At 28.9% G+C, this 19,924-nt stretch overlaps 1 protein-coding gene across 45 annotated transcripts in view; it reads left to right on the top strand.

The window, feature by feature from the left end:
- Window positions 1-19,924, top strand: part of LOC145260523 (MAP/microtubule affinity-regulating kinase 3-like) — a 416,290-nt gene that overhangs the window by 304,764 nt on the left and 91,602 nt on the right. For 16 of the 45 annotated variants that reach the window (XR_013864310.1, XM_080118673.1, XM_080118686.1 and 13 more), the window contains exon 12: window positions 11,604-11,654. The exons of the other annotated variants lie outside the window; for them this stretch is intronic. Coding sequence is in view for 15 of the 16 variants with exons in the window: in XM_080118673.1 (XP_079974799.1) it covers window positions 11,604-11,654 (51 nt within the window). In the remaining variant the exon portion in view is untranslated. The remainder of the gene's footprint in view (window positions 1-11,603; window positions 11,655-19,924) is intronic. 45 annotated transcript variants of the gene reach the window in all.

The raw sequence follows: 19,924 nt of genomic DNA, 5'->3' as shown, positions 1-19,924 counted from the left end.
AAAGTCTAATCTCTCTGAATTTCAGATAGTCTGTAGTTTCTGTATTTTTAGGGCACCCTTTCTCCTCCTCCTAAAACTATAACAAATAATCCAGATTTTTTTAATTTAGCATTTGTTATTTTCAGATAGAATTATGTAATATTGAATTTTTTATTTAAGTCAAATTTAGACGTCTCTTCAGTTACTGATTTTTTTTTTCAATGAACATCATTTTGATGTTTCTGACTTATACATTACCTCAAATGTATAGTACTTAAAATTTAGGGGGGGGGTCATTCTCAGTTGATGCGCTGTCCAAGTTTTGTCAGAGGAGCCATTTTTTTTTATTTTCAGTATTATTATTATGTATTAATTTGGAAAGATAATGTCAACTCATTGCTTGAGAAATTTATTATATAAAGGAAAGTTGTGTGTTCAGCTAGAAAGGAATGGGCCGGGCAGAGGAGAAAGAGGGAGTTGGGAAGAGAAAGATAGATAAAGATAAAAGTTTTAAAATAGGTTACACTTTTGCCTTTGGCAATGCCAGGTAATCCTACTAGTGTATTACTAAATCTCTGAAAAGCAAATTTTTAGTTTTCTTTATTTCTTCTTCTTTCACCATTTTCATTTGCTTCCTCATTTGCTCGTCTTCATATCATATTCTATTTATCTCATTGGATATTAACCATCCATTTACGTTCAAGATTATCCTACCGTCTGTTGCCTCCTTTTCAAATCAAAAGTCTCTACCCGTTGTTCTTCCCCAAGTTGACTTTCAATAAATATCCCAATAATCCTTTTCCACTTTTAATCCCACAACTTCATTTTATATAAGGAATATACACCATTGGCTATCAGCTTCTTGCTTTGAGGCTTCCAGTATTTAATTTTTAAATTTTTAAATTTTTGATGGAGCCATTCACTTTTTATTTTATTTAAAAAAAAATGTTTTGTTTTTTTTAATTTTTTTTTTATTTTAGCAATCTGCAGAATCTATGTGTTTATTTAAGTGTTTGATTTTAAATGTTTTATATTAGTTTTTAAATAAAGTTTAGCTTTTATTCAAATAATATTGTTTAAAAAAAACATTAAATTTGGTTTCATAATTTTGGATTGAAACAAAAAATTTTAAATTTTATTTCAATTTAAAGAAGGGGTGATAATTAAAATATTTCAAATAACTCTGTATAATGGTTCTTTATGTTTTAAGAATAATTAAAATAATATATTGTGCAGATTTGTGATGTTTTAAACCAGTGCATTTCAGGTGAAAATATTATTACATACATGTTATATCGAAATGAGTATTAAAAAAATTACAATGATCCAGTAGAAAAATAACTGCCCCCTAAAGTAAGACACTTTATCAAATCTCCAATACTAACGGTTACTACAATACTATCCCATTGATTACTGTACACACAATAACCCTTATCCCCAAGTCGCTTCCGGGCCTTGATAAGTGGTGACCTCTATGTAAAAAATAAAATAAAATAGTTTTATCATGTTTTAATTTTGAAGAATTTGCAAGATCCATAGGAGGTAACGGTCATTTTGACTAAATAATTGTTATTCCGCCATTCTTAAAGGCAAAATATTGGAATGTAATTGTGTATAATTTTTTGTTTAAAATACATGTAGCGCATCTTTTACTGGATCAATTTTTGAAATTTATGCTAATTTCAACATGGCGCATATTTAATGTTTTCACTTGAAATGCATTGGTTTAAAAGATCACTAATCTGCACAAGCACTATTTATTTTTATAATGATATATAAATTTATAAGGTCGCAACACTGGACATGCTAATGTTTTTGATAGATGGTTTGTTAAAAGCACAAGTCCTCATCAGGTGACTTGTCTTCCACAGAAGAAACCAGTTCTCAGATGAAGAATAAGAAAGCTCTATTTGTTAAAAAAAATAATACATTACAATATTTAGAGGGAGAGGAGTCATGTAACAAACTTCAGACATTTAAAGTGAAGGCAAAATAAATGAAAAAGGGGAAAAGAAGGAAAGAAGAAAGGAAATAAAGTGTATTCAAGGTTCTCAGTGTAAGGGTGGGGTGGGGGAAGTTACAAGGTAATCATTAGAAAGAGGTTAAAGGATGAACTATCTATAGAAGAGCCAAAGGGAGGTGTCAAAAAAACGAAATGGGTAAAAAATACTGATAAGCAAACAGCAGACATGGCTACAACCCGGGGGGGTGGGGGGTCCAAGAAAAGAAATTTTAAGAGGAAATGGAAAATTAAAAGCATATTATAATGCAGTATAATTAGTGGCCAGGCAAGGCCACAGGAGAGACAATCAAGCAAAAAAAAAAAAAAAAAACCTAGCAAATTTCATCCCAAAGCACTATATATATATATATATATATATATATATATATATATATATATATACACACACACACAAATGTAGGCAAATTCGGGCATATTTTATTGGTTTGAAAGTATAGGTTCTTTTTTACCAATTGTCATAAGATTTTAACCATAGAATAGGTAGTTTTGGCCCATCCTATAGAATCAAAGAAATAAGCATTTCAATATTCAATTTGGCTACCAGTATAGATATATCCACACATGCACACCACCTTTTTTGGCAATTTTATAAGTTCCAAATCTCACCAACTATTGATAAATATTTAAAAAATGAAGGCTTGTTGGAAAAGTAATGACCTGGATTGTGTAGTGGGTTATGGGACATTTGCCTATTTTTGGCTCTTTTTTTAGTCATAATTTTGCATATGAATTACAAAATATCTATTTCCCCAAAACCTCTGGTCTTTATGGAGGGGAGACTAAAATTTGCTGCTATGGTTTCAAATGATCTGAAATAGCAGCAAGGGAAAACTTGATTCCAAATATTTCTCATATGTTATATCTCCCCTCTTTGGTTTTCATACATAAAGTAAATTTCACAGTGTATAAGGCTTATTTGATACTGGAGCTATTCATAATTGTACCCTATTTCCAAAAGAGGGGAGATAACATATGAGAAATATTTGGAATCAACCCTCCCCCTTGCTGTTATTTCAGATCATTTGAAATCATAACAAGTTTTAGTCTCCCCTTCATCAAGACCAGAGGTTTTGGGAAATATATTCACACACAAATATATACATTTTTTCATTTTTAATTCTACAAGATATGAAATATGATTATGCAAAAGTTGTTAGCTATCTTACTTAATAGTTAGGTGAACCAATCATCTGTCTAAAACATTAGTATGTCCAGTGTTGTGACCTTATAAATTTGTTTATATTAAAAAAAAAGTATACTTTGCTCCTTTATTGAACACTCTTAATAACCTTATTAAATTCATGAGTTATCTCTCTTGAATACCTGTAACACACGCACACACACATTTTGGCTAGCACAAAATCATTGCTACTTATCTTTTTTATTTTATGAGTATTAAAATGCTAGATTATAATTGTTTTTTTTTTCTTACCACATAAAAAGATTGCTTATTTTTTCATCTTTTACTATTCACTGGTTTTATGACTATTGCAATACAGATAATTCTTATCAAGTATAATCAATCTTCACACTAACAACTTACTAATCTTTGAATACTTAATCTTTGTGTGTGTTTTAATCTAAAATTTTAATAGTTTAACATTTGTCAGCTTTTCACCTGCGAAAAGCATTCTCCATTAAATTGGTTTAATAATCAAGAAAATTATTATTTAAGCAGCTTTCAAACCATTTCAAATTTTAAAAAAAAAAAAAAATACATACTGAAATTTTAATTAAATTTGAAAATATCTTGCATATTGAAAATGAAATTTTACAATGAAATTTTAATTAAATTTTACATCAAACTTTTAAATGTTTTTAATATATTCAAATTTTAATTAAATTTTATTAAATATAAAAGTTTAAATAAAAAATCTCAATGAAGACTTCATTTATTATTGATGTATCAATAATAAATAAAACCATGTATATAATTACTAAACTCAAATGTCCAGACATAAAGAAAAGAAAAAAAAAATTCAACATCTGAATATCTTTTGAATGTTTCCTCTTTCTACTCTTTCATTTCCTTTGTGCTTTAATCATGTTTGTCAATTTGTGTTAACACGTTTATTTGTACATTGTGAACGTTTTGAAATGAATGCTGCATGAATAATACTCTGCATGTTTATTATTGTAGTCGTGGGTTTTGTTCTTTATTTTTGTATTTCATTTTCATTTTTAGTGCTTGTTTGCTTTATGATCCTCACAGTATTGTTTTTTTGTTTTTTTTTTGTCTTTCTTTTCAGCCTTTTCATCGTTTTATGAAAATTTAAGAAACCTATAAAACTTTAAACTTGTCTCACATTACGTTTACATTGAGAAAAATGTCCTTTCCTTTCATCTTTCGCTTCATTCACATGGCAATCAAAAACTAAAACTATATATTTAAAACAAAAAGTCTTGTCATTATTTTAATTAATTTGTATTAAGCATTGAATTTTTTTTAGCATGTCATCTCTGCAGACATATCAGTGTAATATTTTTAGCAGCTTAAGATCACAATGTCTTTTTATAACATAACTGCTAAAACTAAATGTTATCTTTTTGCTTGTTAATCTACATCTCTGAACGGCTGAATATGTTATTTATACAAGTTTGTTGTCATCTAATATGTTCTAAAAATAAATAAATGGTTGTTGTCCAGAATTTAACCTCATTAAAAAAAAAAAAGTACAGAAAAAAATCTTTATAATGTATGTACATGTCACTGAACTAAAATGTCATATTCCAGAAATCATGTAAATTAAGTAGTTTTTTTCTTAAATCATTTTTTTACGATGATTTTTAGCGATTAATAATTTGTAGCCATTGCATGGTTGATTTTGATCTCTTTCTGTCTATAGTTTGAATTGAATCGGTCTTTTATTTATGGCAGAGCGAGGCACACCATCGTCAATTCCTCTTAGTAAAAAATAAATAAAACTACTTGATCAAGTTACATAAGTTTTGGAGTATGTGATTTTCATTCCGTGATTGTCCTGTATTTTTACTTTTTAATTATTCTAGATCAGAACCATATGGCCTTTTTGAAAATACTTTAAGTATATATATATATATATATATATATATATATATATATATAACGATTTAGATATTAAGACTTTATAAATGGTTGACTAATCATTTTCCTGAAAAAGAGTGTTTTGATACAAAAATATACAATAAAATACTATTTTTTTTTTAGGCAATTTATTTTGTGATTTTCAAGTTTTTAATTCATAAACTTAAATTCTCTTGAGGCGAGCACATGTTACTATTTCTACTAAATATATGTTAAGTTATTGATTATGATGACTTCTTTGCCATATGCTTGAGAGCAAACTCTTATCACAGTTTTGGGTCAGTCCTTCAGCTGTCAACAGTAGCATCCAACATCAACATTTATCTGGTTGACCTGTCTCTTTGATTGCTGTCCTCTTGATCTTTCTTTAATGAAATTTTTATATGAATTATTTACATAGCTGGAGTCTGGTAGCTGAGAAACGGGTCTAAACTGTTAATTTCTTTTTTATTTAAAAGTAATGTTTGTTGATCTAGCCAGTTTCTTTCTGATATTTCCATTTCTTTGTCCACTTTTCAAAATTACTCCAATGATAGTTTTTAAGACACTGAGTTTCAAAAACAGAGTTTCTTATACTCTGTCTGTATAGGCCATATTTCACTTGCATATACAGCAATAAGGAACTCAATGTATTGTAAAGTCTTAATTTCAGAAGTGTTCATGCGCTCTTCCTGCTTCTTCGGTCCTGGATATGACCTTAAACTATATCCGATGGTGAGGCCCTAGCTTGCGGGCTTTGGGGAGTGTGGAGCCACCCTTTAATTGCCATTGCTCCCAGGTCCACTCTGACCCGGAGTGGTAGTACCTGTTAGGGTCCCAACTATGGGTTAAATAGAAACTGACTTGCAAAAAACAAATATATTCTATTAAAAAAATTTTCTTCAAAATCACCGGATTCGGCATTAAATAACCTGAAAAGGGTTGATATGCCGTAAAATAAAAACAACCAACCAACCAACCAATCCTGCTTCTTCATATCTTTTTCTTTTAGTCATTCAAATGCAGAAGTTGCTTTTGATTATTCTCCTGCTAATGTCGAGTGAAATTCGTGGAGCCACAAAGCTTAAGAAACACAAAATCTGTATTCTTATTTATTTTTTCGACTGTTTTGTTGCTTATATCTTTTATACTATTGGTTCATATACTAAACTGTTCTATCATTTGTAGGTTTTGTTAAAGTAAAAAATCATTTTGAAGTAGTTATTCTTTATGCAGTCAATGTTTAACAAATGAAAGGAAATGTATACTCGTTATTTTAGTTCTTATAAATTTTAAATTAGAAAAGCTTAATCTCTTGCTACAAATTTTATTTAGACAAAACTTATTGAATCAAAGCTTATAACATAATTTTGGATAAACCTTTTTTTATTGATATTCAGAAAATTTTGCTTGAAAAAGTTTTTCTAAAATCTATACAAATTCTGTATTTTAGTATTTTGTTGCAATATCAATATTTTATCGTAATTATTTTCATATCTAATATTTTTGTATTTAAAGTTTTGCGTTATTACTTTTTTCTAAAGTTGTATTTTACATGTAAATTTAGATTATGGTCTTAAAATACTCTCTTTCAGTTCAGTTGATTTAAAAGTTTATTGAAATGTAATGTATTATTTATTCTGTTTATATAATCCAAAATTGCAATATTAAAATCTGTTTATAAATTCACTTCTGAAACAAATGTACATATGAAAACTTTTAAACAGACAAGTTTTTAATTTTGTGATTTACTTTTAAAAGATTTTTACTATTAATGCTGCCAATAATTAAGGAAAAATAGCAAATTACAATGTAAAAAAAAAAGGGTAATTGGGAATATATTTGGAAATTAGTGACACAATCCTGTGCCTGGTACAAGCGTACAGTGGGCAAATAACCCACAAGAAATGGTTTAGGGTGTCAATGAATCTTTTGGCCAGTCCTCTAATCACTTCATATCTAATAGAACTATTTCTTAATTTATTCAGACCATTAATTTTCTTTTCTGACTGTAGCCAACTATTTACAAAATCTCTTAGGCTCCTTACTATAAGTAGAGATCCTGACTCCTAAATTCCTCATCTCCTTGTATACCTATTCCACACCTACGTCCTCAATTGGTTTCCAGCTTGTGAGCATTAATCATTCTGCATTTTATTTTTCCCTGAAGTTCCTTCACAGACAAAAACTGCTAAGTAAAAAAACAAAAAACACCCCAAAAAACATGTAATTTTACAAAAAAAAAAACCCAAACTTTTTAACATCAGAAATCTTAATTAGAATAATTCCTAGCATATACACTGTAAAATAATCCACAGGCAGCAAAATCGCAAATTGGTTAACTATTCCGTGCGATCTTGTTGTGAATGAACCGTTAGGGTTCCAGATGTAGTACAGACCAAGAAAAATGGTAGCTCAATCTAATCATAGTGCCATTGTAAATAATAGCTATCATTATTGGGTTTACTTTAAAAAATTTTCATTATTTAAATCTTTAAATTGTTTGCAACATTGCAAAAATTTATTTTTTATTTAGTTTTTTTTCTTCTAAAAATATGAAGGTAGATTTCATCCAAATTACCGTCATGATTTATGAGTATCATTGGTTTTCCTTTTTTACTTAGAAGGACCCAGAATTTACTTTGCAAAAATATTCTCTCAAATTTATGTATTTTGTTGCATCTTTACAGGCTGCCTCTTAAATGTTTAAAGAATATTCCAGAAACAAAATTAAGGTTTGAAAAGTCAAACCATCAATGACTCATTTGGCATTATTCTACCAGAATCTCCATAAATATTGTAACAAACAAGACAACAGACTCTAATTTTAGATAATTTTATTTGTAGCTAATGTATCTAAAAAAAAAAGATAATTTGATTGGCTCATTTTTTTAATACAATTAGTTAAGCATTAAAAGAAAATTGCGTAGTAAACAATGTAACTGTTTCCAAGTTTTAGTCCTGATTTGTAGTTATATTGTGGGCCTTCCTCAACCACCCAATTTCTATTATAAATGAGTACTTGTAAAAAGGAAAATTGCTATTTTACAAAGCAAGTGACAATGTCCAGTTTATTATATATATATCTGATATTTTTGTGTTATATTTAAAAACAAATTTTGTCAATTTTTGACAGTAGTTTGTATGCTTTTTTTCTTATTTTGTTTGCATGTTTGTCCAATAGTCTTTCAAGAGTTTTTTTTTATTGTTTACATATTTATATATTTTATTTTAAATGTCTACTTTTTTCCTAACATTTTTTTGACATTAGGGTGTATCTTTGCATTAGATTTTACAGAACCAATTTTTTTCTTTTAATCTTTGAAGGATATGTCAAAAGTTATGAAAACTGTTATTTTCATGGTATGATTTTTGTGAAGTTTTGCCTTAAGTATTTTTGTTCAATAGTCTCATCTTTTTTGTTATCCATTTTTATGAGTTCATAACTGAAATTATATTCCATGTTGATTTCTAAAATATATATATATTCAAAAAGCTTTAAAATTACATATATAGTCAGTATCAATAATATGATGCAAGCCACAAATTAAAAAAAAAAAACAAAAAAAAAACAATTTATATAGGCCATCCTCAGGAAGCAGTATCCACAGAAATGGATTCAACTTCTAACAAAACAAGTATTCCATCGTCCATATTCCAAGTGACAGCCGTACTATCCTAACATTAACATACAATCTAAAAGAGTTTTAAATCCTAGGCATACTTACTAAATCCCAATATTACAGACTTGGAATCTGTCATAATCAACTTATATATATATATATATATATATATATATATATATATATATATAAGCTGACGAATCCTAACAAGGACTAAACATAGAAAATTCTACGTAGTTTTATTGCCATAAATATTTTCATAACTTACTACCTAGCACTACTCTCGTATTGAGCACTGTTTAAAATCTTGTGTAGATACATGAAGTATATATGGATATTATCATCCAGACTATTTTGCTATATTGTAGCTTTTCAGTATGACTAGACTAGCACCATCTCAACCTACCACCATCTAGTTGGCAATTTATCCTCTAAGCCATTGGATTGGCATTTGTAAATCCTTAAATTAAAAATAATACTATACATTAATTTTATCAGCCATGAATAGCTGCAGAACTAACAGCTACGTTCAGTATTCTTAGTTTAACAATCCGGGTTTCTAGTGTTTCTGTAAAACTGCAGCAAATTAATGTACAATGTTGCTAGTAATAAAACATGATTACATACATAATTGAGCACTCTTGTCATTTCTCCCATACAAAAATAAAGCATCACACGTTCACTTTATCTTAATATTTCTAATAAGTTAATAGCTTTTGAACTTCATTCTAAAGTTTAACTGCCTAGAAATATTTCTATTAACTCTAGTAATGCCCAAAATATGTAATATATATATATATATATATATATACAAAATATGTAATATATATATACAAAATATGTAATATATGTAATTCTGCTTGGGGCGACTGCAGCCTTCCTTGAATCTCTGAGATTCGTTGGGGGAAACTCTCATGATCTGACCACTGTGTTCTCCAGACCTTAACCCCTGTTGAATATCTCTGGTCATTATTAAAAAGAGGAGTTTATGAGGGAGGAGAGCAATTTACTTCAAAGGATGTTTTGTGGAGCAACATAGTTGACGTTGCTAGAGCCATAACTCCTTTTAAGATCAAACAATTGACTTCCTCAGGAGACAAAAGGTTGTTTTTAAGTTTTTAAAAAAAGATGTTGGATATGTTGATAAATAATTAATTTATATGACGCTTATATCTAGGGTATGCTTTTGTTTATTATTCTTTGACAGAAAAATATAATAAAAAGTAAAGTTCGCAAGACGTATCTTTGCCCTAAAACAACATTTTAAAAGACCTGCAATAAAGTGATGGACAGTCGAAATTCCTCAATAAAGAATAGAATATAACTTCATGAATATTGCATAAATTTAAATAAAAATTTTGGGAATAAGTACCCTTAAAGCAATCGTTTGATATAATTTTCATTTTGTTGTGATGTATATTTAGTGAAATATTGATGTTTTACTAATCTGCAATAAAGCGATTGACACACAGTGTGTGTGTGTGTGTGTGTGTGTGTATATATATATATATATATATATATATATATAAAATTACAATAAGTTTACCAAGGTAATCAAAATGGTAAACTTAAAATATATTATAAATATTCAAGAGTTAATATTTACAAGTAAAATAAACTCAGCCAGATGTAAAAGCTCAATAAAACCGAAAAGGAAATAGAGCTTATAATATGAAATATATATATATATATAAATAAAAAGTATTGAACCGAAAAAAGCAATTTATATTTGTATTCTTGAGACTACTGTTCTCATCTCCAGTATTATTTTACACAGCGTTTCAGTTGATCTAACCTTCTTGTTGAACTACAAATAATCAATCATAATTTTAAAGTTCAGAAACATAAAAGCAATTATTTTTTTCAAAAGTGCTCAATACATATGTAGCGCTATTATAAGCGAAATTAAGTAAGCATTAAAAAAAAAAAAAAAGGAAACTATGCAGATTAATATACATTTCGACAATGTTATTTGTCTTGCTAGGACTTCAACAACTAAATGCTTGAACCGTTCATGATTGTCAAAATGTAGATTAATCCGCATAGGGTTTTTCTAATGTTTATATAATTACACGCACACACACACACACTTTCTTTTATTTATTTTTTTTTTTTTACATGGAATGAATATGATTCCTGGAGATTTGCAGATGAAAAATAATATTTTGAAGCAATGAAATCTTAAAATTTCTAACATCAAAATGTTCTGAGAGAAGATACCAGCATTTTAGTTGAACAACATGTAGCATAAGAACAGATCTTTCCAAGCAGAACTTTTTTACATCATTTGACATGAACATTAATTTATTTTTTCAATTATTTAGACATTATTTCTTAGGAAAAAACTGACAGTAAAAATAACTTGAGGAAAAAAAAAATTTTTTTTTTTAAATATATATTTTTCTTGTTAAATGTGATAATTTTTATGTCTCAGCATACCACAGCTATTTTAATAAGATAATTTCTACATGTCTAGTTCTACATTTTTTTGGTTGAGAAAATTAATAATATTGAAACTTATAAATTAATACGTTTTTGACCATTTTACAAATAACTTTTGCTTATTTTTGTATTTTATGAGTTTATTTTTGTCCTTTTATGTATGTAATAAGATTTAATTTTTAAATATTTGATTTTTAACATTTAAGTTGCTTTTATTTTTTGTTTGCTTGAAAAAATATATTTTAAGACCAGATTCTGTCAACTAAATTGTTAATAGGTAATCCTAGTTTTTTTTTTTTTTTCTTTTTTTTTTTTTAGAATATACAATATTAATTAACAATTTTCCTTTTTACAATTTCCTTGTTTATCATAGTCCCCATGTCCCAATACGTTATATAAAAAGGTAGGAATTTCCACAATGTAACTGCTAATCATAATTTATTTCAGTAAAAAATTTTTTTTTTCTTTTGTAAACCTGTTTTTCTTTCTTTAGTGCCCTCAACAGAGACAGGTTCCAACATAAATGGGCTACACCGCTACCAAGGTGAGATGCTATAGTTTTTATGCTCTTTCGGAGCATATTGGAACATGGTGCAAATTTCCGAAATTGGGATTATATGCATTGCACACTCTGTTTAAATAATCTTATTATATACTACCTAGGCATAGTATTGGTATTATATTCAGTCATAAATAGGTCACTCATACTCTGAACGTAGACTAAACATATATACCATCGATACTTTTTCATTTAAGAAATTCAATTGAATGTTAATACAGTTTTTGCTTGTTAACAAAAACATGTTAGCAGTATTGGTTTTTAAAACTTTGATTAGACTTATATTTTGAGTATCATTTTTAATTTTTTTTATTGTAAATATTTACTTTTTTGTTTGCCTTTGTTTTATTTGGATATTTGTTTTGCTCAATGAATCTTGGTGCATCTTGTCTTCAAAATTACAATTGGAATAAGACTTTTTTTCCCATTGAATCAGAAAACTAGACCATATGTTTGTTTTTATAGAATTTACAGTTTGATGTATTTTTTTAGAATTTTCTGTCCGATGAGTCACCCTTGTAAATGGGAAAATTTGTATCCCCCCCCTCTTCAAAACAAACCAATATGAGTAAATAATTTATTCTTAATTTAATTGTTTTATCTTTTAACAAATTTTAAGTCATCTGAATATTCTAGTAAAATATTGTAATCAAATTATTATAAATATATTATATATATTAATCAAGTGCATTTAAACTGGAATAATATGAATATATATATTAATAAGCTGCATTTATTTACATTTTGTTTTAAATCTCAACTTTTAGGAATATCATTTCAGTTTTTTTTTTTTTAATTTCAATTAATGCTAGTTGAATTGCTCAAAAGTTTTGTATGTTATTCTATAATAAAGACCAATATGTATTTATATATATTCACATGATTACACAAAATTTAGCAAGTAAAAAAAACCCAACAAAAACCAGTGCCAGATAAAACCATTTCAAGAGTAAACTCTTGAAATGGTTTCATCGCATGTAGAAAGCAAATAAAAAATCTGTTCTTTTCTCCCTCATCTAAAATGAATGTGTAAAAGCATCTTTCATTCTATTTCCATAATGAGACGTTTTCTTTTTTTCTTTCTATACCAATTGTTAAATTTTTTTTCTTCAGTCTTTTTCTTAAACTTTCTAGTTCTTGGCATTTTATTTCATATTATACTTTCCTGAGTAAGATATTATTCTGTATGAATATTAATGTGAACACTAGTGAAAAAATAATTTCTTTTTGTGGAGGCTGTATACTCATTCAAATATATTTTTCTTGAAAGTTTTACTTTAAAATCATAAGTCCTATGACCTTCCTAATACTATAACTTTACGTAAAGACTTGACTTTTGCTTAGAATTCCTCCTATATTAAAAACAAAAATAAAGAAAAATCTGTAAAGCCTGTGATGAAACAAAAATATTGTATCCCCAAAATCACGTATGTTGATTAAGTAGTTTTAAACGATTAATGGGAGTTTGTAAATATTACGACATAAATCTGGTAAATATGGATTATTGTTGAGTTACCGACATTTGTTTCTTGAAATTTTTTTCCAAGCAAGACAGTCATTCCTCAGATACTCATCAAATTTAACTTTTTTATTTAAAATTGGAATTATATTTAAATTCAGTGTTACAAAGAAATTTAAGTTAATGGATGAACCAGTAACACATTAAATCTGCTAACAAAAAAATATGTGACCTGAGGGAGAATATATTTGCTAATTTTAATTTGTCACCTTAGTTATTTTCATGTGTTGACTGGTGTGATATTCAACCTTTTTTAGTTGCATCTTTTCGAACTTTTGTATATTTCAACCAGCCCTTTATTTAATCCACAGGAGTATATTGAGTTTTATAGTTAATTTTATTTACCTTTTGACTGTTAAATAAACAGTGATAGTGTATAAAAATGGCTCAATGGTGAGAGTGAAAGTGATAGACAGAAACTTCATGAGAGATGAGTCAAAACAATTGAACTATAATTTTTTTTTTTTTTTTTTTTTTTTTTTTTTTTTTTTTTATAACAAAAACTCAATCCTCAAGTTGAATATTTTTTGTCATGAAAATATGTAAGAAAAAACCTTAAGGATACAAAGGTTGATAACTGGAATATTATTATAATAATACATACTTGCTAGCTGTCTCTACCCAGCATCAACATACTGCCAGGTGGAGGACTTAGAAGAGAAAAATAATTCAGAATATATTAAGAGTCAATTCATATATTCGGATACAGTGATATTATAATCTCCCAGAATGTATACCAGCAGTTTAATTTTCAAAGGTATAAACATTGGCAGTTTCATATTTAGATTCTTGGACAACTGTTTCTATTTTAAGTTTTATTGTCACAATGTCAATGTAACCTCCAGCCTTCGTCAGGTGTATCTTGTTGAACTTGTGTATGTATAGTAATAATATGTAATGAATGATATATAATAAGTAGTAAGATTGTACATCTAGAAACAAAATAGTTTTAAGGCTAATAAAATTTATACTAGAATCTTCTGTGGCATAGTGAATAAAATCCTTGGTAAAATTCAGTTGTAAAGTTACTCTGCTGGAGGTTGAAGGTTCAATCTTCAGTGCGGGCAACACTCAAAATACAAATTGCGATTTACGTCTCAAGAAGGTCAGAGGTTACATCAGATAAAATGTTGTAAAAATAACACTAAAGATGAGAACAGTACTCTGAATAATACAAATAATCAATTTTCATCTCAGAAATTCAGAAAAATAATTTTCAGTTTTGGTTGTTAAACTCATCAAATCCTGTTCCCTGGTGAACAAGATTTGTGGCATTCCAGATTACATGCTTAATTGAGAAGTAAAAATTACAGTATGAGGGTAAGTGTTAAAAATTAAAAAAAAAAAAAAAAAAAAAAAAAAAATTTTTTTTTTTTTTTTTTTTTTTTTTTTTTCCCCCCTCCAAGTGGTAGTGTTGATCCTTAGGGTTCTAATTTACATAAATTACAGGAAAAAAAAAAAAAAAAACTAAACAGTATCCTTAAGATTGCAATTTGAAATATTTCCTGAAGAAATCAGATAAAGAGAGAGAGAAAAAAAAAAAATGATCAGTCTTGTTAAATTGACTACTGCATGAAGGCAATATTGATGCTGCTCAGATGAGGAAAAGTTGACAGGTATGAGAATCTATTAGAAGAATGCAGTTAAGCTGAGGGTGTTGCAGATTCTTACCTGCAACTTTTATATGTAAAATCACTTGGAATAAATTGACTATTTATAAACAACTAGTCTGGGTGCCCGGCGTTGCTTGGGTGTTTGTAAGTGTGTGTTAAGCAAAGAAAAAAAAGTTGTAGTAGACAGGCAGGCAGGCTCGAAACCGTGATGCGAAGGCGATAAAGAAAGTGGAGGTGTGTGTAAGGGTGTTGGTTGAGCAAAAAAACATAGTAGTAAGCAGGCTCAAACCCATAACACCCCAGAGGAAAAGGAGGTGAAAAAAAAGTCTTATTGATTCACCCACTGTGATTATGACGTCACAGGTGGTCGAAATAACATCTTTTATGCGACGTCATTGACGCGAGATATGAATGACTTGCAAAAAAATCAACCCCTCCTTGTAGAAAAGTGCCCAGTTGAGGGTGATAGAATTAATGTTTTTAGCCAATTTTTCGATATTTGTCGTCCAAAGAGTCTTGCTTCAAAAGAATACCGATCTCATGAAAATCTGTTGCCTCTGTTGAAAGCTTTAGGCAGACATACATACATGCATTTAAACAGACAGGTGAGATTTATATAATAGAAGACTAGCCTGGGTGCCCGGCGTTGCCCGGGTGTTTGGAAGCATGTGTTAAGCAATAAAAAAAAAAAAAAAGTGGTATTAGGCAGAACTGGAACCCGTGCCACGAAGGCAGAAAAGAAGGTGAAAGAAAATCTGACATATTAGCCACTGTCTCCATGATGCGACTAGAAGTCAAAAAGTGTTGAAATTAACCGAAGTCAATCCAACGGTGATGATGACTTGCTAAAGTGTTGCTGAAAAAAATCGACCCCTCCTTGTACAAAACGGCCGAGTTTAGGATGAAGGAATTAATGTTTTGGGCCAATTTTTTTTATATTTGTTGTTCGAGAGGTACAGCTTCAAAATGATACCGATCTTTTCAGGATCCGTTGTCTCTGTTGAAAGTTTTTGTGAGACATACAAACATACATTTAAACAGACAGGTGAAATTTATATTATAAATAATGCTTCAGTCACCTCCTGCTGGTACTAGTGTTCACCTAAATATATTTCTCTTAATGTTACATACAAAGCAGTAGCTATTTATTGAAACAACCCACTCTCGGATAATGAGTCTGATGCAAGGTACAATGTCGCTGGTAAAATAATTGGATCATCTTACTGCTCTTAAAGGTATCTCACTCCAAATGCAATCCTGTCTGAGAGTACCCCCCCTCCTCCGCTGCTTTAATTGGGATCAAAACCAACTTCAAAATATAGTGAATGAAGCACCTTCTCCAACCTACTTCTTTCTTACAAAAGAGATTTAGTGAATTTATCCCTGCTCTATCATTATTTTCATGGCAAGTGCTCAACTGACCCCCCGCGTCCCCTGTAGATCGTTTGTAGAGTAGACACTTGTCTAGCAAAAACTGCTGACAATTTCTCATGTTTATTACGTGTCTAAAACTAAACGTAAATTCCATGTTTCTTTCCTAGAACTACAGTCTGTAGAACATAATACTGTGGAGCTACTTCCCAGCTAACATATCAGTTTTCAAATCTAAAGTTCTCGAGTTATTCTCTTAAATGAACAAATACTACCGAAGTTCTGCCATTGCCAAATGAACACATACTACCAAAGTTCTGCCATTACCAATGATTATGGTATTATCTTACTTGATACTCATTAACTTATCTTCAAATGGCGTTTGGGCCTTGATAAGCAGCAACAACCCACCCCGCCCCAGTAAAAAAAAAAGTTGAATTCTGTTTTTGATTTTAGAACTAATTTTACAGCAGTAGGTTAACAGATTTGTTTCCATCAATGTGTGAGAATATTTACATCCATAAAAAAACTATATATTTACATTATTTCCAAACTTTGGAAATTGATTCTTACAATTCTTTTTTGTTTGTTTAGTTGGCTTATGAAAAATAGGATAGCATTTTTTTTTAAATATCGTTACGAAATGAATACTAAAATTTTAAATTTAATAAAGTTAAAAGCGATATGTGCTTTGTATACTTTAAAAGAAACATTTTACCTTTTTAAAGATATGAAGTTAGTTTTTGACTGTTTAGCCATTTGTAAGCAATTTCTTTTGGTTATTCGTTTTTTTTTTTTTTCTCTTGGAAATATAAAAGATTTTTACATAACAAAGAACACTTTGTTTTATATTTTTACAATTACATATGTAAATCATTTGTGCAACATTTTAAAATACAGCTTGAGAGCTGTCTAAAGGAAATCTTAACCATTTTTACAAACTTTAAACAAAATTTCTCCATTTATATCAAACATTTTACTGATCAACAAAGGGAAAATATTCTCAAATAAAGGCTATATATATATATATATATATATATATAAATATACACTAGCATTTCAGCCCGGCGTTGCCCGGGTATTTGGAGGTGTATGAAAAAAAAAAAAAAACGATCAATTTTTTAACTTAGACCCCTATTATGACTCCTTAACATTTATTGTTTTGGGCTCAAATCAAGTTATTAAATTAGATCCATGTCCAAGGAATCTACATCTAAAATTTCAAATTTTTAGACCGAAAATTGTCGGTAGAGTTCTCAAAGGTCAAATAGTTGAACTTTGACCCCTTAACAGCCAAATTTCTGGCCGAAAATGGATTACAAAGATTTTTCCCAAATCTCAGTACCCTGTATATCAAATTTCGAGTCTGTAGACTGAAAATTGACAGAGTTATTGCATTGGAAAATGTAGACACGTTCACACACACACACACACACACACACATATATATATATATATATATATATATATATATATATATAGTGAACGTGTCTGTGTACATTTCCCTACGCAATAACTCTGTCAATTTTTAGTCTACAGACTCGAAATTTGATATACAGGGTACTGAGATTTGGGAAAATCGATGTGATCGGTTTTTGGCCAGATATTTGGCGATTAAGGGGTCAAAGTTCAACGATTTGACCTATGAGAACTCTACCAAACTCCTCCGACAATTTTGGGTCTATAGCCTTGAAATTTTATATATAGGTTCCTTGGACATGACCTAACTAATAACTTGATTTGAGCCCAAAACAATAAATGTTAAGGGGTCATAATAGGGGTCAAATTAAAAAAAAAAAATTGACCTCTGCGGCCTCTCCCAAATTCCTCAGACAATTTCTGGTCTAAATATTTGAAATTTTACATAAAGGGTATTCAGAGATAGGGCAAGCTTTTTCATCAGTTTGGGTCGAAAAGTTTTAGTTACCAATATATAAATGTATGTATGTATGTCTGTTTGCATGTCTGCCTTAAACTTTCAATAGAGGCGACGGATTTTCCCAAGATCAGTATCGTTTTAAAGTTCGACCTTTCATACGACAAATATCGAAAAATTGGCTAAAAACATCTTCCCCTTTAACTAGGCACTTTCCTAGAGGAGGGGGGTCATTTTTCGCCGATATTTTTGAAAGTTATCCTCTCCTTTAGATTGTCTAGCCTTAATTTTAAAAAATGTCACTTCCGGTTTGGATGTGGTCGTAACAGTATGAACGTTAGGTTTTACCCCGTTCTTTTCCTCCTTTGCGATAAGGGTTCGAGCCTGCCCTCCTACTACCACTTTTTTTTCTTTTTTTTTTGCTCAACATACACATCCAAACACCCGGGCAATGCTAGGCTGAAATGCTAGTATATATATAAATCTTATGCCAGGTTGTTATTGCCATAATTTCTTTGAACATGTGCAAATGATTTTATGTTAATTGATTTATTCATTTCATTTACCTCCCATTTAATCTGCGTTAGCTTTAGATGATTGTAACATGCCTCTATTGAGTTGATTCTATATTTGCAGTGTTTTGGACGACTGGTTTTAATTCATACTAAATATAACTTATTACTTTATAAGGGTTAGCTATATAAGTATTTACTCATTGTTCTCATATTCTGGCTTCATTTTATTTATTTATATATATATATATATATATATATATATATATATATATATATATATATAGTTAATGTAAAACGTAAAGTTGGTCTGTCTTAATTTTTGTCAGTGATATTAGTAATTACCTTCATTGAGAAAATGAATATCATTTATAGAAACAATGAAGTGGGTAGTTAGCAGTTTAATCAATCTGTTAAAGGTAAAGAGATCGACAGACATCAAGAAAAAAGGGTCACATCTAAAGAAAAAAAAACATGGAAGAAAAAAACTAAAACCATAATTAACTTTTGTTTTTCATTCTATAAATATTCACATAGTGTAAATGGTAGTAATTTAAAATTTATTAATCAACTTTTACTTTTCTTAAAGTTGGTTTTTTTGTACTTTTGCGAATTTGAGAATGTAAAGTTAAGACAACTTGCTCCATGCCCACAACCGTGAGTATTTACTGTATGTTATTGCGATAAACGTAATTTTCATTTAAAATTTAAATCATTTTACTAATATTTCATAATGCTGTCATTACATACTTGCTTTTCTAAACATTTACCTTCTATTATACTGAACGGAAATATTTCTTCATAAAAGATGTCTGCTGCGGTGTTGTGTATATAATTCCTATTTGATTTTATGAAAATCAGAAATTAAACTTTTTGGGTTCTTGCTCAGAATTTCCCCATATTAAAAAATTTTTTTTTTTAATTGTATAATGTATGTACCCATGACGAAACGAAAATATCATATTCCAAGGATCACATAAATTGATCAATTAGTTTTATTTTTAAATAAGCAAATTTTATGAGTATCTGAGCAGTGACTGTCATTTTGAAAAAAATGTAAAAAAAAAAAAAAACTAAAAGCGAACACAATAGTAATTAAAAACTTGTAAGATTTGTTGTAATGCCTGTGAATTCCTATTAATCGCTTAAAAATGATTTTCTTTATATAAAATAGAACTATTTCATCAATTTATGTGATTTTTGGAATATAATCTTTTAATTCTGTTATAGGTATGTACATTATAAAGATTTTTTTTTTTATATGTGAATTCTAGTCAAGAACTAACCTTTTTTTTCTCTCAAAAGGCCATCTCATCAAATGTTTCATAAATATGGTATAAAAAAGGCTACTTATTAGTTTATAA

This window comes from Euprymna scolopes, chromosome 36, assembly GCF_053919585.1.
Source record: "Euprymna scolopes isolate OS-2025 chromosome 36, ASM5391958v1, whole genome shotgun sequence".
Lineage (NCBI taxonomy): Eukaryota > Metazoa > Mollusca > Cephalopoda > Sepiida > Sepiolidae > Euprymna > Euprymna scolopes.
The sequence above is the reverse complement of the archived record's forward strand: the minus strand, read 5'-3'. Positions and strand labels throughout refer to the sequence as shown.